This window comes from Rhinatrema bivittatum, chromosome 4, assembly GCF_901001135.1.
Source record: "Rhinatrema bivittatum chromosome 4, aRhiBiv1.1, whole genome shotgun sequence".
Classification (NCBI taxonomy): Eukaryota; Metazoa; Chordata; class Amphibia; order Gymnophiona; family Rhinatrematidae; genus Rhinatrema; species Rhinatrema bivittatum.
Genome location: NC_042618.1, coordinates 382,594,687 through 382,618,070, shown reverse-complemented (window position 1 = coordinate 382,618,070; position 23,384 = coordinate 382,594,687). Strand labels below are relative to the sequence as shown.

The 23,384-nt window shown below is 49.5% G+C and overlaps 1 protein-coding gene across 1 annotated transcript in view; it reads left to right on the top strand.

Moving 5' to 3' along the window:
• DNAH12 (dynein axonemal heavy chain 12) overlaps nt 1–23,384 on the top strand; it is a 1,160,754-nt gene that overhangs the window by 175,705 nt on the left and 961,665 nt on the right. Inside the window, 3 exon segments of the mRNA XM_029600929.1 lie at nt 18,361–18,517; nt 18,638–18,729; nt 21,553–21,731. Of these exon segments, the coding sequence (XP_029456789.1) occupies nt 18,361–18,517; nt 18,638–18,729; nt 21,553–21,731 (428 nt within the window).

Below are 23,384 nucleotides of genomic sequence, written 5' to 3'. Positions count from 1 at the left end.
TAAATCCCCCCCTACCTTTATTTCAGGATTTACGCCTGCCTCTGGCGCACCGCTGTGCCGGAGGCCTCGGTCCTGCTCCCGGACTGCTCCCAGACCGGCACCATGCCCATGGCCCCGCCCTCTTCCCGCCCCATTTTCAAAGCCTCGGGACATACGCACGTCTCGGGGCTTGCGTGCGTCGCCGAGCCTATGCAAAATAGACTCGGCGCGTGCAAGAGCAGGTTTTTGGGGTTACGCGCGTAACCCTTTGAAAATCTGCCCCAAAGAGTTTTGCCAATTCATGAGCCAAAGGGAGGTTCTGTAGTGAAACGAAGTGAGCCATTTTTGAAAAGCAGTTGATAATAACCCAGATGACCGTGTTTGCCCTTTGACAGAGGCAGGTCGACGATGATGTCAGTAGAGATGCTTGACCAGGGTATGGTGGGAGCCAGTAGAGGTTAGAGGAGTCCCCAAGGACAGCCAGTCGGAGGATTTTGTTGTGCACAGATGGGACAGGAGTCCACATTATTGTGGGAGTCCTTAATCATGTTGGGCCACCAATAATGTCTTCTTAACATCTCAAGGGTCTCAGCCCGGCCAGGATGGCCAGCCAACTTTGAGTCATGAGCCCAGCGGAGGACGGACTCTCAGAGATGGCGTGGGACCACTGTCTTCCCGGTTGGCACCGTGTTGGTGACCGCAAGGATGATGCAGGCTGGGTCGATGATGTGCTTAGGAGTTTCGGGTGTATCTTCTGGCTCGAGAGAGAGCATCCGTTCGGGTGTTCTTAGCTGCAGTACGGTAGCAGAGTTCAAAGTTAAAACGCTCGAAGAACAACGCCCAGCGGGCCTGTCTGGGGTTCAATAACTGAGCTTCCTTTAAGTGTTCAAGATTCTTGTGGTCTGTAAAGATTGTGAATTTATACTGTGCTCCTTCTAACCAGGGGTGCCATTCTTGAAGGGCCAATTTCACAGCTAAGAGCTCTCGATCCCCAATTGTGTAGTTTTGCTCTGTGGGGGAGAACTTGTGAGAGTAGAAGGAGCAGGGTACTAAGACCCCCTTGGAGGAATATTGACTCAGGACTGCCCCTGCTCCAATGGCGGAGGCGTCAACTTCAACGACGAAAGGACAATTAGGATTGGGGTGACATAGACAAGGTCCAGTGCAGAAGGTCTCTTTCAAGGCATTGAAAGCAGATTGAGCCTTGGGACTCCAAACTTGAAGGTTACTACCTTTCCTAGTCATGGCCGTGAGTGGAGCAGCTAGCGTGGAGTTGTTAGCGATGAAGTTCCTGTAATAGTTTGTAAATCCAAAGAATCTTTGTAAGGCGTGGAGGCCTACTGGTTGGGGCCAATCTCGAATTCCTTGGAGTTTCTCAGGGTCCATGGTGAAACCACGATTGGAGATAATGTAGCCCAGAAATGGAAGACTAGTCTGTTCAAAGATACACTTCTCTAATTTTGCGTAGAGACGATTGTCTCTGAGACGGAGGATGGTTTGAACCTGTGAGCGGTGGGACTTCAGGTCCTTGGAAAAGATTAGTATGTCGTCTAGATACACCACGACAAATGAGTATAGTAGGTCCCGGAAGATCTCATTCATCAAGTGCTGAAAGACCGCATGGACATTACAAAGTCCGGAAGGCATCACTACATACTCGTAGTGGCCGTCCTTTGTATTGAAAACTGTCTTCCAGATATCCTCCGGCTGGATCCATACAAGATTGTATGCCCCTCAGAGATCTAGCTTAGTAAAGATCTGGGCACTTTGTAGGTGATCAAAAAGTTTGCTAATGAATGGCAGAGGATAGCGGTCCTTGCGAGTCAAGGCATTTAGCCCATGGTAGTCAATGCAAGGACATAAACTGCCATCTTTCTTCTTCAAGAAGAAGAATCCGGTTCCTGCTGGGGAATTGGAGGGTCTTATGAATTCTTTATTCAGGTTCTCCTTAATATACTCAGACATTGCCTGAGTCTCTGGTAGCGAGAGAGGGTAGGTTCTGCCCTTGGGAGGCGTGGTACCTGGTAGTAGCTCAATGGGGCAATTAAATTCTCAGAGTGGAGGCAGGATGTCAGCATTCTCCTTGGAGAAGACATCCTTGAAGTCAGAATATGGAGCAGGTAACCCGGTAAGGGTTGTAGAGTTCAGAATAGTGACTGCTGGAGACACGGTCACAGACAACGGTTCTGGCACTGGGGTCCCTACTAGATTAACTGCAGAAATTGCCAGTCAAAGTGAGGTCTGTGTATCTGAAGCCAAGGAAGTCCTAGGATTACTGGATGCGTAGAATGCTTCAAGGCGTATAGAGATATCTCTTCTTCACGGTGGGTTCCCACGGAGAGGCGGAAGGCTACAGTGCGATAAGTAATGTGTCCAGGAAGATACTCTCCCTGGATTGATGTGATGCGGAGAGGTATTTCCAGAGATTGAAACGGAATCTGGAGAAGTGTGACAATATTGTCCAGAATGAAGTTGCCACTTGCCCCAATGTCCACCAGTGTGTGGTGGCAAAGGAGCATATCATCCCTGGAGAGGGACACGGAGTAATAATTGGGGGCCAGTAACAGTAGCGCCCAAGCTCGGGATCCCCTCCAGGCTCAGGCTCTGCAGTTTCCTGGACATACTGGGCAGGATTATAGGAGATGTCCGGAGCCACCACAGTATAAACAAAGACCTTCCTTCTTATGGCGAAAGCGCTCTTCAGGAGACAAGCGCCCGCGATTGATCTGCATCAGCTCCTCTGGTGATGGAGGAGGTGCCGGTAAGGCCTTCAACTGGGGACTCTTAGCACGAACTGGGCATGGGGCTGGTGTCGCTGACGTAGGCGGTGATCAATCTTACCAACCAGGGAAATCAGGTCATCCAGAGATGTGGGAATCTCACGAGAAGCCAGCTCATCCTTGAGGGCAGGAGACAAGCCGTCCAGATAGATTGCCCGTAGGCAGTCCTCTTGCCATCCCAGTTCCGTGGCTAATGTCCTGAATTCCACAGTGAATTCGGTAAGCGAAGGTGGAGAAGCTGGTGACCCGCAACCGCCTGTCGGCCAGGATCCTCGAAAATGCACTTGAAGACGGAGATGAAGTGGGAGAGATGATGGAGGATGTGTTTCAGAACGCTCCCAAAGTGGGGAAGCCCATGCCAGGGCTTTCCCCTCAAGGTGTGAGAGGATGAAGGTGATCTTGGTGGTTTCATTTGGAAACAACGCAGGCTGTAGTGCAAATTGCATAAAACATTGGTTGAGGAAGCCTCGGCAGAGGCACGGATCCCCATTAAAATGGGGTGGACCTGGAAGGGCTAATGATACCCGTGGAGGAGGGATTTGAGCCCAACCCCCTGAGTTGGCCATAACAGAATCCTCAAGTTGAGACCATAGTCTCGCCACAGATGAAGTCAATGCTTCCAAGGCTTCTTGTTGTTCTCGGATATGAGCAGCTAGGTCAGGGATGACCTGCAAGGCGGGAGACTCCGCCGAGTCCATGGCCTTGGCAACCTGTTTTGCTGGAGGTAGACCCTTGGCCTGGTGCAGGATTGGTACGGCCCTCCGGTCGGACCTGGAGAGCGCCTGCCACCAGGAGGCGGAGCACAGGAGGAGGCAGAGGCTAGCTGGAGCTTCGCCAATAGCAACCCGGGGTTCCCTCAGGTTGAGCCCTTGGTTACCCAGGCCGCCTGGTCTTAGGTGGGCCTCGCAAGGTCTCCGACAGAGGAAGCGCAGGGGAGTGCCCACCATGAACAAGGGTATGCGATCAATGTCAAAGCAGGAATGTCCAGAGGTCGCAGGAGGCCAGAAGAGAGTGTCCAAGTGGATAGCGAGGATCAAGGCCAGAGTACCAGTCCAGAATGGTCAGCCAAAGCAGTGGTCAGTACCTGTAGTCAATCCAGAAGTAGTCAGGTCAGGCAGAGGCCAAGTTCCAGGCAGCAATCAGGAGTAGTCAGAGGACAGGCAGCAGTCGGTTCCAGGCAGCGATCAAGAGTAGTCAGTGGACAGGCAGAGAGGTCAGGTCCGGGCAGCAAATAGGAGTAGTCAGGAGCAAGCACAGGTCAGTACTGTGAGATTAGTCCGAAGGGTACTACCAGGGATGGAGAGACGAAGGAACAGAAAACGCTGGAACAGGAGACACTGGAACAGGAGACACTGGAACAAGAGATACTGAAAGGCAAACTAGAGACACCGGAGTCGGGGGCGCCGCGAAGTGACTGCGGCAGGAGAGCCCGGAGCTCGTGGACGAGAGAGAGAGAGAGGTGAGCAGGCCCGGCTGCAGAGCGGACACGGCCGGGAAGCACAACAGGCCTATGTAGTGTTTAGCCCTCTCTTGTCTATTCACAACTCTTGCCTATGTATCAGGGCCACTCATATGAGTTAGGTATTGGTGAACCCGATTCCAAAACAACTGAACTTCTGGGCATGTCCAAAATTGATATACTAGTGTACTACAGTCGGCAGCACATTTGAGATATCAGCCTGTACCTGACTTCCTTAATTTGCTAGCCTGTGTAGAGGCTATATATGACTGATGTAAAAATCTAAATTGTAACTCCTGAAGAGGGATAGGCACTGACTGTTATAATTAGTGAGGTTTGGGTGGATCCTTGGACACTGTGGCATCTGACCACGCCCACGGGGGAGGTCAGGCTCAGCTTAGGACACACAAACACAGAGATAGATCTTTTATTAGACAATGTGATGAAGCCACCAGAGGTGGCAGTAGTGAGCAGTAGAAGTAGCCCGGCTGGGCTAGTATCTTTCAGGTGCTGGAACAGCGACTCCTCCGGTAGCAGTGCTGTAGTGGAAAGAACTGAGAATAATGAGTACAGTGGAATATACACAAGCTCTAGTATGGAGAACCCCAGGATAGGGAGAGCAGGCCCTCGAGGAGCGAGTACCTGATCCCTGAGAGCTGAGAGGCTTGAAGGAGATGTATTCACATAGCAGTTCCACGTAGGAGATGGCACTAGGGCTGGAATGGAGGCAGGCCCTCGAGGAGCGAGTACCTGGTTCCAGGGAACAGCTCTGAGGTGAAGATGGTAGTACTCACTGGTGTTGAAGATAGCGAATCCTTCCAGGCAGAAGAGAAGGTAGGAGCAGGCAGCGAGTCAGGGAACATGGGCCCTTGAGGAGCGAGTACCGGTTTCCTGATAGTGACCTAAAATGCAAGTGAGGCCCCCGAGGAGCGGGTATCCCCTTAGCGTTAAGAGTCCAATGGAAGATTGGAGGCAGAGTAGCTGGGTACGGAGAGCGAATCCCATCCGTAAGAATCCCCTTGCTAACTCAAAGGCTAGCAAACATTGTAGGCTTTAAATATCCGGGCAGCGTGACATCATCATAGGGGGACGCCCCTGAGGTTCGTGCCAAGTAGGAAATAAGTGAGGGCCGCGTGGCGCGCGCGCCCTAAGGTACCAGCGGAGCATGGCGGGAGGCAGCGTCCAAGCCGGTCCGGGGACGCCGGAGAGGACAGCAGACAGACGCCGTGGCAGCCAGGCATCCATCCATAGCGAGAGGAGGTGCAAAGAAAGAAAGGTAGGCAGAGTGAAGCCGTTGGGAAGGGACGGTTGCAACACCGATAAGGACTGTACACGCCTAAAACACCCCTTATAATAGGCAGAAGTTAGTCTAAGTCCTAAATCTTTGTTCCAACTGTCTACTAAGGCATCCCAACTAAGAGGGGTTTGATATTTAATGAGCACCTTATACCAAAAAGCCACCTTATAGCGGGTTGGGTCATTTATATCTAAATAGTCGGAGAGAAGTTCCCAGGTTTGATTATGCAGGTCTGGTGGTCTAAGGGATTGCACCTAGTGGTGAACTTGTAGGTAGGCAAAAAAGTGTTGTGGGGGGAGATCATATTGTTCCCAAAGGGCTTGAAAAGAGTGAATGTTGTTGTAATCATCAACAATGTGTACTATAGCTCGTAGGCCGGCTTCCTGCCAGTGTTTAAATACTGGCAGGAAGCCAGAACAAGTGGGTATAGTGTGCTCGTGCTAGCAGTTGGAGACGGATCTGATGTCAGCACGGGTACATATACCCCCACAGGAAGTGAAGCAACTCAGTAATTTCCGTCTCCAAAGCAGTTTGGAGCCCTGCACACTTGCTGAGCGTGTTTTCCAAATCAACCTAAACAAGAGCTGCCTACAGCCTTCCCAATCACTGGAATACCTGGGAGTCCAGTTCGACACCCAGGCAGACAAAGTCAGCCTCACCACCAAGAGAAGGTTAAAACTCCAGACGCGTCTACAGTCCTTGATGGGAGCCAGCTGGCCCATAGCTTGGGACTATCTGCAGGTTCTCAGTCTCATGGCATCCACCCTGGAAGTGGTACCCTGGGCGCGGGCCCATATGAGACCACTACAACGCTCCCTCCTCTCTCGATGGAGCCCACGCTTCCGGAATTACTCCGTGCATCTACCTCTACCAGCCAGACTGCGGACCCAGCTACGGTGGTGGTTGCAGTCCAACCACACGAGCAGGGGGTCGAAGATGTCCTCCCCCACGTGGACTCTGCTCACCACAGATGCCAGCCTGAGCGGATGGGGAGCACACTGCGAAGAGCTCACCGCCCAAGGGCGGTGGAACAGAGAAGAGTCGGGGTGGAACATCAACCGTCTAGAGGCACGGGCAGTCCGATTAGCCTGCCTGTGATTTGCTCACAGACTGAGGAACAGAGCAGTCAGAGTGATGTCCGACAACGCCACCACGGTGGCATACATCAACCGACAGGGCGGAACCAGGAGCCAACAGGTGTCCCTAGAGATAGCCCCGCTGATGGCTTGGGCAGAGGCGAATCTCCAGGACATCTCCGCTGTCCACATTGCCAGAAGGGACAACACCGCGGCAGACTTCCTCAGCAGGGAAAGCCTAAATCCGGGAGAATGGCAGCTGTCCCCCACAGCCTTCCAGATGATTGTGGATCAGTGGGGGAATCCGGACATGGACCTATTAGCGGACAGGTCCAATGCTCAAGTACCCAGATACTTCAGCCGCAAGCGAGATCCGTTCTCTCACGGGATCGACGCCCTGGTTCAGCCATGGCCTCCAGGGACACTGCTATACGCCTTTCCTCCGTGGCCCTTGCTGGGCGCCTTTATACACAAGATTCGGAGGCACAGAGGCCTAGTTCTTCTAGTAGCACCAGACTGGCCAAGAAGACCCTGGTACGCGGACATGAGAAGACTACTGACAGGGGAGCCCCTTCCCCTGCCTCCTCTCAGGGACCTGCTTCGTCAAGGTCCCATCCTCCACGAGGATCCGGCTCAATTCTCTCTTACGGTCTGGCCATTGAGAGGACTAGACTGAAGAAAAGAGGTTACTCGGAGCCGGTGATAGATACACTCCAAGAGCTCGCAAGTTTTCCACATCCCTCACCTACATAAGGATCTGGAGAGTATTTGAAGCCTGGTGCGACACTCATGGCACCAATCCACATGCGACCACAATCCCTATTGTTCTGGATTTCCTGCAGGATGGGCTTCAGAAGGGTCTCTCCCTAAGCTCCATCAAGGTTCAGGTGGCTGCGCTGTCTTGCTACGGTCCCAGGAGGGATGGCAAGACCATCGCCACGCACCCAGATGTTTCCCGCTTCCTGAAAGGAGTCAAGCACATTCGTCCGCCACTGAAGTGGCCAGTGCCCCTGTGGAACCTCAACATAGTTTTGGATTTCCTCGCAGTATCCACCTTCAGACCCCTTCGGGGCCTGTCTCTCCATTCGCTAACTTTGAAGATGGTGTTCTTGCTGGCAGTGTGTTCCGCACGCCGCATCTCAGAGCTTCAAGCGCTGTCCTGCCATGATCCCTTTCTGAGAATCACTCCAGAGGCTATCCATCTTCGCACGGTTCCCTCTTTCTTAACTAACGTAGTCTCACAATTTCACCTCAATCAAACCATATCTTTTCCAACCACGGCGGGTTTGAAGAAATCAGAAGAAGGGCGTTTGCTACGCCATCTCGACATCGGCAGATTGCTGCCCAGATACCTGGAAAAGACAGAAGCAGTACGAAAGACGGACCATCTGTTCGTCCTTCACAGCGGGAAGAAGCAAGGGGAAGCGGCCTCTCGGCCAACCATAGCCCGCTGGATCAAAGAAGTTATCAGAGCGGCCTACGTAGAGGCCGGAAAGTCACCACCTCTGCAGGTCAAGGCTCATTCCACCAGAGCGCAGGCGGCCTCTTGGGCAGAATCTAGGATGCTGTCGCCCGCGGAGATATGTAAGGCGGCGACATAGTCCTCCCTCCATACCTTTTCCAGATTTTACCGTCTGGACGTCCAGGCCAGGGAAGACACAGCATTTGCGAGGGCAGTCCTACGCGGTCCTCAGGCAGCCTCCCGCCCAGTCCGGGAGTAGCTTTTGTACATCCCACTTGTTCTGAGTCCATCTGGCTACACGCCAGGAAATGTTGAGATTTCTTACTTGATAATCTCCTTTTCCTTAGTGTAGACAGATGGACTCAGCATCCCGCCCGGCTGCCGGTATACATGGGTTTCACCGATTCAAGGTAAGCCATGTCATTTCCTTACATAAGAGCGTCCACTCTACCAGGTGTCGACGCCTTCCGGTTGGAAGCGCTGGCGGTCTCCAGCTACTATCAATCGGTCAGGGGAATCCTGTTTCACTAATTCATTGATCGTCAGTACACATATATCCATAGCAGCTTTTGCAAGGAAGATTACTGAGTTGCTTCACTTCCTGTGGGGGTATATGTACCCGTGCTGATGTCAGATCCGTCTCCAACTGCTAGCACGAGCACACTATACCCACTTGTTCTGAGTCCATCTGTCTACACTAAGGAAAAGGAGATTATCAGGTAAGTAATCTCAACATTTCCCTGTACGTACCCGGATCAGTCCAGACAGTGGGTTGAGCCTCCTGTCCAGCAGATGGAGACAGAGAAAAACTGAAAGGGTATCCTATATCAGGACAGAGCCCCTCCTGCTTCCCTTCAGTATTTCTCTGTCTCCAGCAGATCCAGACAGTTGAACCTGCGGCTCCCCTTCTTTCGCTACTTCTTCCTTCTGTGGAGCTTTTTCTTCCTCACTGTTACTTCAGGATATCAAGCAAGTACTGCTTACCTAAAAAAAAAAAAAAAAAGAGTAGAAATTTTTCAAAGTTCATAACCGGTGTTTCTCTATCCCCTGGCTCTTATAGGGTCCTAGGGGGGCTTGCCCCTTGTAATTTCATCCTAGGATTCCTTACCAGTGACCTTTGACTGGCTTGGGGCAATACTGGTGGTCCAGTCACTCCCCCTCTTGACTTTTCTCACCCAGGAGCTTTTATTGCCTGGTACTGCTGCACTGACATTTTTAAGCTGCTGCTGATATTAAAAAAAAAAAAAAAAAAAAAAAAAAAAAAAAAGTCAAGGAAGCCAGAAGGAGCACTTTCGCCTTACCTGCATTCAGTTGCTCTAGGGCAAACAGAATGAAGAGCTCAGGGTTCACTCTCCTGCTCCTGCTCATGATTGCAGCCCGGCTCAGCTGTTTTTCATTAGCGGCAGCCTTTCCCTGCACACTAGGAAAGCAATGTCTTGCCTAGCTGGCGGGGAGCCTGCTTCGCTGCTCTCCCACGCTGACCTTTGCTCAGATTTTCTACCTGGGTTGAGGGACCCTCCGGGGCACCAGCAAAATCAGCGGTACGGGGTCATGCTCCCAGACGTGTTTTCAAGCCGGCTCCCTCGAGGAAAAAAAACCCAAAAATTCGGGAACGGTGGCCATTTTGGGCTCAGGGATCGCAACGGATTTGCCGCCAGATTTGAACCCCATGCACCCCCCGGAGAGGGTGCCTGACCTCTCTGACCTAGCCCCTCCCCCCATTACCCGGGAAGGCTCAGCATCCTTTTATTCCAGATTTTGTGCTTTCGTTGCACACATCTTATTTAGCCTGGCTTCGGGAACAGGAGGGACTCTTCCTCAGGCCCCCCTCCGGCAAAGATCCCTCGTGGATCCATTGCACAGCCTCCTTGGGTCCCAGATTCCCAGGGTTCTGTCCGAGTCAGGACCGTCTGAGTCAAGACTGTTCCGGGCATAACAACCACAGACCCTACCCAGCCTTCTCCTCCTGATTCTGATCTGGATTTGCTCCCACATCCCCCAATAGAGGGTGACAACCCGTGGGTTTTTAAGATTATTCCAGGGGGAAGTGTGGAACCTGCTCATTCCTTTTGTACTTGATGAGCGGGGGATCGAACACCCACCTGATGAATCCGGCAGTGCCTCTTCCCCTGGGAATGTAGACCCGGTCTTGGCGGGACTCAGGGCTCCTCCACGTACTTCCCTTCCACCCTATGCTCAGGCTACTCCTACGGCAATGGGAGACTCCCAAATCGGGTCTCCGCGTGGGTGGGGCAATGGACAAGCTCTATCCCCTACCCAACCAATGCCTAGGGATGCTTAAGGTTCCTAAGGTGGACGCTTCGGTCTTCGCAGTTACCAAACGCACCACCATCACGATGGTTGGAGCCACAGCGCTGAAGTATGTTCAGGATCACAAACCGGAACTGCATCTCAAGCGGATCTTGGAAGTCCTTGCTTTAGAGTTCAGGTGACAGTCTGTAGCAGACTCATGCAGCAAACAAGCCTCAGGTGGGGTCAACAATTACTCAGCACCCAGGACCTCCCGTCTGCAGAAGTGGAACAGGCAGATTGGCTGGAAGCTGCGGTGGTGTATGGGGCTGACGCCCTGTATGACTTGCTCCGGGTACAGGCCAGGTCCATGGTGTCTGCAGGCTTCTTTGGCTACTAATTTTATGATTTGCTTTTATGATTGTATACGATGTAAACCGTCGTATGTGTTTCACGAATGACGGTATACAAAAACCCCATAAATAAATAAATAAATAAATAACGGGTAAGTTGCCTTTTGGTGAGGACCTTGAACAGCTTATTAAATCTTTGGGAGGCAACAAGATTCATAAGCTGCCTGAGGACCACCCTAAACAGGCTAAGTCCTTCTTTCCTTTGCGCTCTCGCTTCCGAGGCCAGCGCAAGTACAATAACAGAGCACGGGGATCCTACCAAAGAGGTGCTTCCACTAGATCCCAGCCGTGGTTTCATTCCTTTCGTGGCTGACTTCCCTTCCGGGATGGTAACTTGCAAGGCCCCTCTGTGAAGTCCTCACAATGAGATACGATCATCCCATTCCTCCGTTCAACACTTAGGTGGTCGTCTGTCTCTGTTCTCGAGGAATGCGTCAAGATTACAGTGGATCAGTGGGTCCTTGAGGTGATCGAAAATGGCTACGCATTAGATTTTGCTCAGGACCCCCCGGACCGCTACCTCGTCTCTCCCTGCGGGAGCCAGAAGCGTCTGGCGGTGTGACAGACTCTAGTCAGGCTGCAAGAGCTGGGAGCCATAGTCCCTGTGCCTGTAGAGGAACAGGGATCCGGCCAGTGCTCCTTCTCCTTCGACATTCCCAAAATGGACGGCTCTTTCGGACCAAGCCTGGACCTCAAGAGCGTCAACTGGGCCCTCAAGGTTCCCCATTTTCGGATGGAGACCCTGAGGGCGGTCATAGCGGCGGTTCGCTCAGGCGAATTTCTCGCGTCGCACGACCACATGGAGGCCTACTTGCACATCAAACATTTCTCCGCTTCGACATCTTGGGTCTACACTTCCAGTTTCAGTGCTTCCGTTCGGTCTGACCTCCGCGCCGCGCACTTTTTCCAACATCATGGTGATGGCGGCGGCCGCCCTATGCTGCGACTGAGTCTTAGTTCATCCTTACCTGAACGACTGGCTCATTCGCGCCAAATCAGAGGACCTCTGCACGATAGCGGTCAACTGAGTCTGGACATTTCTCAACTCCCTGGAGTGGAGAGTCAACTTCTCCAAAAGCGACCTTCAGCCCTCTCAGGTCTTGGAGTTCCTGGGATTGAGCTTCGACACCCGTTTTGGCAAGGTGTTGTTATTAGAGGCCCAGGCGCTTAAGCTCATGGATCAAGTACGGCATCTCTTAGCCCTCTCCGTTTCCCCGGCCTGGGCTCCATGGGCTCCATCTCCTCAATTATTGATTTGGTTCCTTGGGCATTTGTGCATTTGCCTCTGTTACAGAAAGCTTTGCTGTCCTGCTGGAAGCTGGTCTCGGAAGAGTTTCAGACTCCGCTACCGCTCTCCGACTCTACCATAGCCAGCATGCGGTGGTGGCTATCACTCGCCCATCTTCTGCAGGGGGTGCCTCTGACGCTTCCCCAGTGGATCATCGTTACGGCAGATGCCAGCCTCTCCGGCTGGAGAGCGATGTGCCAGAATCAGCCTACTCAGGGACTATGGTCCCCAGTGCAGTCCCAGAAGCACATCAACCGCCTGGAGACCTGAGCAGTTTGTCTGGCACTCAAGTCCTTCCTTCTTTTGATCCGTCGCAAAGTGGTACGGTCCCTATCCGACAATGCCACCACAGTCGCTTACATCAATCGCCAGGGGGGCACCAGGAGTCTCCTGGTGGCATTGGAAGCCAGCAAGCTTCTCTCATGGGCGGAGTGCCATCTAGATTGGCTGGCGGCCTCCCACATCGTGGGGACGGAGAATGTTCCAGCTGACTTCCTCAGTTGTCAACATCTAGACCTTGGAGAATGGGAGTTGTCCGAGGAGGCGATGCATCTTGTTGTGTGCATGTGGGGTGCTCCCCATTTGGACCTGATGGCCACCTTCGGGTATGCGCAGGCTACCAGATTCTTCAGTCACAGAAGGGACGCTGCTCGGAAGGCATAGATGCCCTGGTCCTGCCCTGGCCTCACGACATCCTCCTATACGTCTTCCCACCTTGGCCTCTGGTGGGAAAGGTGCTCAAGAGGATAGAACTTCACATGGGTCCAGTCATTCTCATGGCACCGGAGTGGCCTCGACAACCATGGTTCATGGATCTGGTGAACCTCACAAAGGAGAGTCCCCTCCGCCTCGGTCATCTACCAAACCTGCTGTGCCACGTTCCCATATTTTTCGATCAGGCGGATCGCTTTTGTCTGGCAGCCTGGCTTTTGAGCGGCATCGCCTGAGACAGACGGGTTATAAGGAAGAAGTTATTTCCACATTGTTGCGGGCACGTAAAAACTTCCACCTCTCTCGCTTATATCAGAGTTTGGTGGGTGTTTGAGAATATGTGTTTCGTTTCCAATATCCTGGCACGCACGGCCCCAATTTTCCCGGTTCTCTCCTTCCTTCAGACGGGTCTCTCCAAAGGTTTGTCCTTCAATTCCTTGTGGGTGCAGGTCTCAGCTCTGCGCGCTGGCAGCCCATCCGGATGTCGTATGTTTTCTTCATGTGCTGCTGCGAGTTTTCTGCGATGCTTCCTTCGAGCCTCTTCGCCGGGCCACTCTTAAGGACCTAACCCTCAAGACAGTTTTCCTTATCTCTATTGCTCGGCCAGGAGAGTGTCCGCACGCCAAGCATTGTCCTGTAGGGAACCTTTTCTCCGTTTTTTTTATTCTGGGGTTTCCCTCACAACAGTCCCATCCATCTTACCGAAGGTGGTGTCCTCTTTCACGACAATCGGTCTGTGGAGATTCCGACTTTTTCTTCAGAGGACATTTCAAGCTCTCTGGGCAACGACCTGTGGCGACTGGATGTCAATAGAGTTCTCCTACAATTCTTACAAGTCACCAACGAGTTCCATGTCTCTGATCATATCTTTGTCTTATGGAGTGGTACCAATAAATGGAACAAAGTTTCTAACGCTGCCATTGCCAGGTGGCTAAAGGAAGCGGTCGTGTCGGCGAATATCTGTCGTGTCAGTCTTGTACCAGAGGGCTTAAAGGCCCAGTCTTTGCGTTCACAGGCTCGTCTTGGGCGGAGAGCCAGTTGGAGAGTTTGGCTCTTTTGGCAGACAGGTGCTTCGAGCGGGATTATCTCGGTCCCACCCTACTTAGGGAAGCTTTGGTACATCCCACTGATCTGGGTACATAGAGGGAAAGGAAAATTGGTTCTTACCTGTTTTCGTTCCTGTAGTACCACAGATCAGTCCAGACTCCCGCCCTACTGCAGTAGTATGTCCGCTCGACATTTTCTTTTTGTTCTACACAGCACTTCTGAACGAGGGGTTCTTTTCTATTGGTTTTTGATTTCTATCAGATTTTCAGGCACCGGAAGTATCTACCTGATAGATATCTATATAAGAGCAGTCCTTTTCTTACAGGGTTTTTGGATTTCTAATTACCAGTTAATTGTTTACAGGTTTCTTGCTTTGATTCTCTCCAAGTTAATGTTCACTTTCTCTGCTTTGATATCCTTAATACTGAAGGGACACAGGAGGGGCTCTGTCCTGATATAGGATACCCTTTCAGTTTTTCTCTTTCTCCATCTGCTGGACAGGAGGCTCAACCCACTGTCTGGACTGATCCGTGGTACTACAGGAACGAAAATTAGCAGGTAAGAACCAATTTTCCTATTTTGCATGCCTGGTAAAAAGGCCCTGTTTCCTAAAAGAGGCAAAAAATGGGTATGTTATGTTCTTATGTCTTCGAGGAAAGTTCAATCTCTGACAAAACCAATGCCAGGCCAACAGAGTTGGCCATATCAGCACATTATTGCAAAGTTGAAAAGGGAGTACAGTTTGTGTTCTATGCAAAATGTAGGAAAGATGTAGCAGTTTAACATAAAGTTGCTCAATTGAGGGAGAGACGTGCTGGAGGGCCTGCAGGCCCGAGGAACCCCCGAAATGGCCCGGGCCGCCCCTGAGGTAGGTGGAGGGACCGGGGCACGGCCCAGGACCGTAACAATAAAGATGGATTTCCCAATGTATATCTCATTGTTATAAAGCAAAATTATCAGATTCTCACCCAATAAAGGCTCATCAGTCAAGAGCTTTAGCCCCAACAATAGCCCACAAAAACTGCTCTTCCATGGAGTACATCTGCAAAGCAACAACATGGTCTTCGATACATACCTCTGCTCCGCTCTGTTGTTTGAATCAGGTGTCTCATGCAGACAATAAATCTGGACAGTGTGTGCTCAGTAACATTGTGAAATAGGTAACCAACTTCTCACTGAATATCCATGGATTGCAAAAAAAAAAAAAAAAAAATTACAAGCAACCCTTAGGTGGGGAGTTCCATCTTGTGTGGCTCGTTTGTTATGCTTGTGCACAGAGAAAGTAATTTTGCTTATCTGTAGCAGGTGTTCTCCATGGACCGCAGAATAGGGATGTGAATCGTTTTTCAACGATTAAAATTATCATCCAATACTTTTAATATCGTCTTAAATCGTTAAGAAACAGAATTCAATAGAAATTCTAACGATTTATCGTTAAAAATCGTTAAATCGTATTAGTGCGCACTAACAGAAAATGATACAAATTGACACTTTCCAGGTCAGTAAAGGTCAGTTAGGAATGAATATGTATTCCTATTGGCTGGCTGCCCTCTTATCTATTGATGTTACCAAGGTTCCCACTGAGGTGATGGTTGGGGGGATGGGAAATGGAAATGCACTAAATGGAAATGGAAACTCACTAAGAGTAACAGAAAATGATACAAATTGACACTTTTCAGGTCAGTTAGGAATGAATATGTATTCCTATTGGCTGGCTGCCCTGTTATTTATTGATGTTACCAAGGTTCCCACTGAGGTGATGGTTGGGGGGATGGGAAATGGAAACTGTTGGTAGCTTGACAAAAAAAGTAATGTGATCAGTCAATGTGACTAGAACTTGTGCCCTATTCTTGATACCGGGAGTGTTGTGATCGTACTGCATGCAGTGCCATATCCCTGATACCGGGAGTGTTGTGATCTTCCTGCATGCAGTGCCATATCCCTGATACCGGGAGTGTTGTGATCTTCCTGCAGGCAGTGCCCTATCCCTGATACCAGGGGTGTTGGGATCTTCCTGCACTCAGTGCCCTATCCCTGATACCTGGAGTGTTGTGATCTTCCTGCACAGAGTGCCCTATCCCTGATACCTGGAGTGTTGTGATCTTCCTGCACAGAGTGCCCTATCCCTGATACCTGGAGTGTTGTGATCTTCCTGCACAGAGTGCCCTATCCCTGATACCTGGATGCAGTGCCCTACCCTGATACCTGGAGTGTTGTGATCTTCCTGCACACAGTGCCCTATCCCTGATACCAGGGGTGTTGTGATCTTCCTGCACTCAGTGCCCTATCCCTGATACCTGGAGTGTTGTGATCTTCCTGCACAGAGTGCCCTATCCCTGATACCTGGAGTGTTGTGATCTTCCTGCACAGAGTGCCCTATCCCTGATACCTGGAGTGTTGTGATCTTCCTGCACACAGTGCCCTAACCCTGATACTTGGAGTGTTGTGATCTTCCTGCACGCAGTGCCCTATCCCTGATACCGGGATGTGTGCAAGAAGATCACAACACCCCTGCTATCAGGGATAGGGCACTGCGTGCAGGAAGATCACAACACTCCCGGTATTAGGGTTAGGGCACTGTGTGCAGGAAGATCACAACACTCCTGGTATCAGGGATAGGGCACTGCATGCAGGAAGATCACAACACCCCTGGTATCAGGGTTAGGGCACTGTGTGCAGGAAGATCACAACACCCCTGGTATCCGGGTTAGGGCACTGTGTGCGGGAAGATCACAACACTCCCATTATCAGGGATATGGCACTGAGTGTAGGAAGATCACAACACCCCTGGTATCAGGGATAGGGCACTGTGTGCAGGAAGATCACAACACCCCTGGTATCAGGGTTAGGGCACAAGTTCTAGTCACATTGACTGATCACATTACTTTGTTTGTCAAGCTACCAACTGTTTCCATTTCCCATCCCCCATATATTGTCAGTGGGAACCTTGGTAACATGAATAAATAAGAGGGCAGCCAATAGGAATACATATTCATTCCTAAACTGACCTTAACTGACCTGAAAAGTGTCAAATTGTATCATTTTCTGTTAGTGCGCACTAACAATGGTTAGTGCGCACTAACTCCCGTTAGTGCACACTAATCGGAAAAAACGATTTTTTAACTAAAAAATCGTGCCAAACACGATTTTCTTCTCCTGCCAGATGATTTCGATCGTTAAGACGATAGGGCACACGATTCACACCTCTACCGCAGAACAAACAGTCACATAATTCTTCCCTCCTTTCCGGGAAGTTGAAAGCAGACTAGAGAATAGACTGAAGGAGAGGCGAGCGGCGATGTAAACGCAGGAACTCCCGTGCATGCCTAGGACAGAGACAGAAGTTTCTGAGTTAGAAGAGAGTAAAGGCCGAGTTGGTGCCGTCAAATGACATCATCCATTGTGTATGACTATTTGTTCTTCTGTCCACAGAGAGCATCTGTTACAGGTAAATAATTTCACTATCTCTGCCACCTCCACTGTAAAGCTATGTACAAAGAATTATATAAGTTGAATCTCATGGCTACTAGGTCCGTTTTTTTACATGCTTTCAATATAAATTTGAGCATAGGGAGGTTCAGTGATGCACTTATGGTCACATAGGGCAGAGAATTCAAATCTCATTCTTATGTTTCAGTTTAGCCCTCTTAACTACTGGATTGCAGTCATAGCCCCTGAAGACTTCAAGATGAATTTTAAAATTTTTTAAATCCTGAAGAACCTTTTCATAAACCAGTCTTTCCTCATTTCTATACCACAGAAGCATTGAACAAAATATATATATATACTTTATGTAGGGGACAAAATTATTGTTTTAGTAATAATATATTTGTTTTAGCTTTTTTTTTTTTTGGGGGGGGGGGGGAGGGGGGATCATGACCAATATCATATAGGAAAAGGATGGAAAGGGAGTTAAGGCATACATACCTTCATTCTCCTCTAAAAGTTACATCTGAGACTAGCTGAAAATTCTAAAATTATATGTACCAGGACTTGTTACTTAACCCATTCTCTATATACATAAGTTCTAATACCATATATGTATCAGTTACCATGGTTCATAAAAAAAATTATCTCTCTCTTAACTATAGAACATTATTTTCATTTAGCTACCTTGCTATTTATTGTATATTAGAACAGAAAATACTGGGGCCAGCCCAGTGCTGCAAATTGCCATACAGAGGATTTGATTTCTTGGTAAAGGCAGCATTCACATCCCTGGTGATGGTGGTGGGAATCCCAGTTATCACACAATAGCAACACCTAGGGGTCTGATTTCTTCTACAAGGAGCATTGTTGCACGCTTCCCACCAAGGCTAAATGTGTTGGGAGGGTGATACAAAATAAGAGGACAAAATCCCTGGGTAGTTGCAAATGAAGGCTCATGGTAACTGGATCCTAGGCCTGGTTTTAATTGAACTTGAAGCTCAAAAGAGCAGGAGGAAACTGGTGGATCTCTCTCCTCTTCCCCCTCCCAAAACAGAAAAATAGAAAAAAAAGAGAACATAAAATACCATGTTGTAAAGAACTTAATTTTGGTATTGTATTAGTAGTCTTTTGGTCTAGTCTTGAGCAATCTAATCTTTTGTTTCTCTTAGAATATTCAAACAATACAATCATGGCTGTCAGGAGGTAGCACAGTTTTAACAATTGAAGCTAAACTTCCTGATCATGTGATACAATCGGCTGTTTCTACACTCAAAAAAGCAGTCAAAGACAATTTAGAAGGGCCAAAAAGTCATTTTGAGGAATATGGTAAGCAATGTGAAATCTTTTCTGTCAAATATTATTTCCTTAAATATCTTTCCAAAATAATAAATCTTCTGCATTACATGTGTATATTTACTTCTAATGTGGTTATTATGTATATTATAGTTGAAAGATTTAGCTGGCTTGTAGATGGTACAGCAGATGCACAGATTCAGAGTTTTCTAGAAGAAGAGCACAGTTTGGAAGACTATATTGATGTAAGTATCAATCCTAAAATTAAATGTACAATTTTTTCCCTTAATTATTATAAATAAAATATTTTTATCGTCCTTAAAATACAGCAGGGCTGTAGATGCTAAAGCATCTATGAAATCTACATATTGGACCTATTTACTAGCGCATGTTAATGCTAACATAAGAGCACACATTAAATGCTTGCATTACTTAATGAAAAGTAGTGTATCAATCTACCTTACTGTTAATGTGGACGTTTAATGTGGCCTAAATCTAAAAAATTTAAATGAGCTACATAGCATGTAAGTGCATGCTAAGCAACTTATGAATAATTAAAACAGAATGAAGATGGGGACCAGAGAGACCATGACTCCCTCCTTCTCAGACATTGGAGAGAGCAAGGCAAGCCCCTTGATCTTTCACTATGGAATGGGGAGGATCAGAGCCTACATTCCGGTCGATACTGTAACGTGCGGTTGAAGATTTCCCGTCTGTAACGTGCTGGGAGCGCACAATTCGGACGCGTAAGGCGATCCAGCGATACAGTCTCCAGTTTCAGGCGTCCTTAGCGCTTCTTAAAACAGACACATAACCCTTTCCGCACGCAGCATGTATATGATATGTAAATGAACGAATTAGCTGTATAATGAAGGAATTAGCTATTCCCTCCGATACTGTGACGCGCGCTCAGATTATCTCCTTTGTAACCCGCTATTTTGCCGCGTTCTTAACCTGTTAGTTTACCGCCTACCCTCTACTTATTTATTTATTTATTTATTTAAACATTTTTATATACCGGCATTCATTGTGGACATCATGTCGGTTTACAGTAAATAAATAAGGTTTGGAAAATTACATTTTACTTGGTGTTAGTGTGGTGTTAGTGTGGTGTTCGAAAATTAAAACGGGAATAAAGTGTAAAAAATGGGGGTAAAACCAAAGGGAGTAAAGTGTAAAAAACCAAGGACGACCTCCATATTAACATTGCAGCGTAAGTTGTTTATATATATATATGTATAAATACCTGTCACTTTCCGAATCCCCCAGGCGTGCGGTCATCGAGGTGGTGGCGGGAGCCGGCGGGCGGATGGGCGCCAGTTCATCCAGGCGGCGGTGGCGGGAGCCGGCGGGCGGGTGGGCGCGTGTTCGATCCAGGCCATGGCCGGGTGGGCGTGCATTCATCCAGGCAGAGGGAGCCGGCGGCGAAAGCGGCCTCCGGAGTCCGCTTTCGCCGCCGGCTCCCTCTGCCTGGATGAATGCACGGCCCCCACCGGCAGTGAATGAATGCCCGTGTGATTTCGGCGCTCAAGGCGGCCGGGTGGGCGTGCATTCATCCAGGCAGAGGGAGCCGGAGGCCGCTTTCGCCGCCGGCTCCCTCTGCCTGGATGAATGCACGGCCCCCGCCGGCAGTGAATGAATGCCCGTGCGATTTTGGTGCTCAAGGCGTGACGTCACGACGCTTGACGTCACGGCATGTGACTGCCTTGAGCGCCGAAATCGCACGGGCATTCATTCACTGCCGGCGGGGGCCGTGCATTCATCCAGGCAGAGGGAGCCGGCGGCGAAAGCGGCCTCCGGCTCCCTCTGCCTGGATGAATGCACGCCCACCCGGCTGCCTTGAGTGCCGAAATCGGGAGGAGAGGAGAAGGGACTACCGTAGCAGGCCCGAGCCTAGGATTGCCCGTCTCTCCCCTCGCTCTCTTGCTACTTTTTCGTTTTTGTTTTTTTTTGCTTCGGGAGGAGGGGACAGGACTGGGGCTGCACCGGAGACCGGACGCGGCCAGGGCAGGTGAGGGGGGGCTGGGGGAAAGTTTGCCGAGCATCGGAGAACATAACTGTCCACTTCCTGGTACCTGTCATTTCAAATGTCATTTGAAATGACATTTGAAATGACATACCAGCGTGGCTGTGAAGCGTTAGGCCCGCGAACCCAGGATACTGTATAGGCGCTCTATACAGTAAAATGGGTTGCGCGGGCCTAACGCTTGCCTAACGCTTCGCAGCCGCGGCATACATTTGCATGCAATTTGAAAAGAGTATCGAGCGGTAAGTGAAGAGAACTGTGCGTGCGGGGAATGAGGGTGCGCCTGACACTGCCGCACTGTTTCTACCGCGGCCTTAGAGTATCGATCTGATTGTTACTAGCAGTGGGAATGCAGATGTATTGTTGCTGACAATAACACCTTTACACTCTTTAGACTTGGGAAAGCCAAGAAAGAGATCTACTTTTTAGGATCTACTGTGTACTTGTAATATGAACTGGCCACTGTCGGAGATGGGATGCTGGGCTTGATGGACCTTGGTCTGACTTGGCATGGCATATCTTAGAATCTTGTATTCTTTAGTATATTGTTTGTTAAAATTGCTGGTAATGGGCTGACCTCATGGCTTAGTAGCAGAACTGCACACTGCCATGTAGAAGGTCCTCAGTTCTAACCTTGAGTTGGGTCTTCCCATCTCTGGGCCAGCTGGGTCTGGGGATGTTGTGAAAACAGTGTTTCTATTCTTGAGGGGTGGAGTCATGGTCATCACTCAAGGGTGACAACATATAGTCTGATTACACAGTTCCAAAGAGCTCTGTTGCATGGCCCTTGACAGAACAACTGTTACTACAATGACTCAACTAAGTATGTTTTGGGGGAGGAAATAAAATAGGGAGAAAATCCCCAGATAGTTGCAAATGAATACCTTTTGGCACCAAGATCCCAACCCTTGTTCTGAGTAAGCTGGAGGCCCAAAGAAGCAGGAGGAAACTGCTGAATCAAAACAAAAAGCTTTGTAAATATGCCCCAAAGTCATTAACAATTGCTTACAAATGTTGTTGCAATTTACATTTTTGTTCGAAGCGTATAGACCATTTCTACATCCTTGCCAAAGAAATCATGAGCTTACCACCTCGAGCTTACTTCGATATGATACGTTTGGACTGTGATGACCTGAAGGAGGGTTTGGCAGATAAAGCAAAAAGTTATGCACACAAATTGCTAGAAAGAATAGTTTCAGACCACAAGAATGAAAATGAAAGGTAAGTCAACTTTTTCATAATTTTGTCTTCTTGTTTGTAAAGGTGAAATCTTTAACATACTTCAAGGTTAATTTTCATAAAGTGTCCTTGTGTAACATCAACATGTATAACTTGTGTTTACATGCATATATGCTATTTTGGAAACATTGTGAATACACACATACTTATGCAGTTGCATGTAAATATTAACAGGGGAAAAGGGATTTTAGGGGCATTCCAGGATGGGTTTCAGGAGTCCCAGAACTAGAGGCAGTGATAGAAAATGCTGAGTTGGATGTAGTGTTGGATACAGATATGTAGTACATGGAATACCATGACTGGAATAGGGTTGTACTGGGTTAAAATCTATTCAGGAAGGACTGTAAGGAAGAAAGGGAGAAGAAATGGCGCTAGATATAAAAAAAAATCATATTAAAGCAACAGAACTGCAGGGTTTATGAGTTATGGAGGAAGCATTATGGGTTAATCTGGAAAGAGGAATGGAACATGTATTTATATTAGTGTAATATACAGACCTCCATTGCAGACAGAACAATTAGATAGAGATTTAATGGAGGATACTCACAAAATCTTATGAAAGGGGAGTTCCCTGTACGTACCAGGATCAGTCCAGACGGTGGGTTATGTCCCCCGTCCAGCAGATGGAGTCAGAACAGAGCTCGAGGGCACCGCCTCCTATACCAGCGCACCCTCTGCTGGAGCCCAGTATCTTTCTGACTCCAGCAGATGTGGTTTGGGGAAACAGTGCTTCCCCAGTGTGACAGGGTTTGAGTTTATTTTCATTACTTTGAGTCTCTCCTGTCATTTTCTTTTGTCTTTAACAATTTGGATCAAGCTATTATAAAAAAAAAAAAAAAAAAAAAGGTAAAATAGGGTATTTTGCCTGTCAGTAATTTTGAGGAGGCGTGCTTGTCTGTTTCTGTCTCCTCCTGCAGCTTGCTTGCTTTTGTTCGGGTAAGTGTGTGTTTTCTTTTGATTTCAGCTGCTTTCGCGCTGTGTTTGCCGGGTCAGCCGGCTCCTGAACACGTCCTCCGACGGTCCCGCGGCCCGGCGAAATCTACCTCGGGCCTGAGCGCGCCGGCAGCGTTTTTTCCCGCCGGCGCCCAAGGACCAGTCGGACGGGTGGTGTTGGCCTTCAGGCCCCCCCGCGGTGTTTTTTCAGCGTCGGCCCCCCCCGAGGCTTCCCCGTAGCGGCGTCTTTTTATTATGCCGCGCCTGTCTCGTTGTAGTACCTGCGGCGAGGCAGGGTCTCATATCTCGGCCGAGGGAGTCTGTTCGCGCTGTCTCGCCGATGGGGACACTGCCGCGCACGGCGCGGTTTCGCGCCCAGAGCCTCTCTCGCCGCAGCCAGGGAAGCGCGGGCCGGCCACGTTCTCGGCAGTGGCGGGAACGGCGGCCATTTTAGAGAGAGATTTTGCTGAGGTACTCTCTCCGGATGCGGTGGATGCAGTTCGGGGCGCCCCCCGCCTGCACCAAGGCCCTGAAGAGGGCCCCTCAGCCCGGGCACCACAAGGGGATTCTACTACTTCGGCTGCACCCGGTCTGCCGTTTTTCTCGCCAGACTTCATTTTGAAGTTGCACACAGCCTATCTACAGGGACTGGCGGACCCGGGGGTTGCTACCACAGGACCTCCGGCACCCAAGATCTCTAAG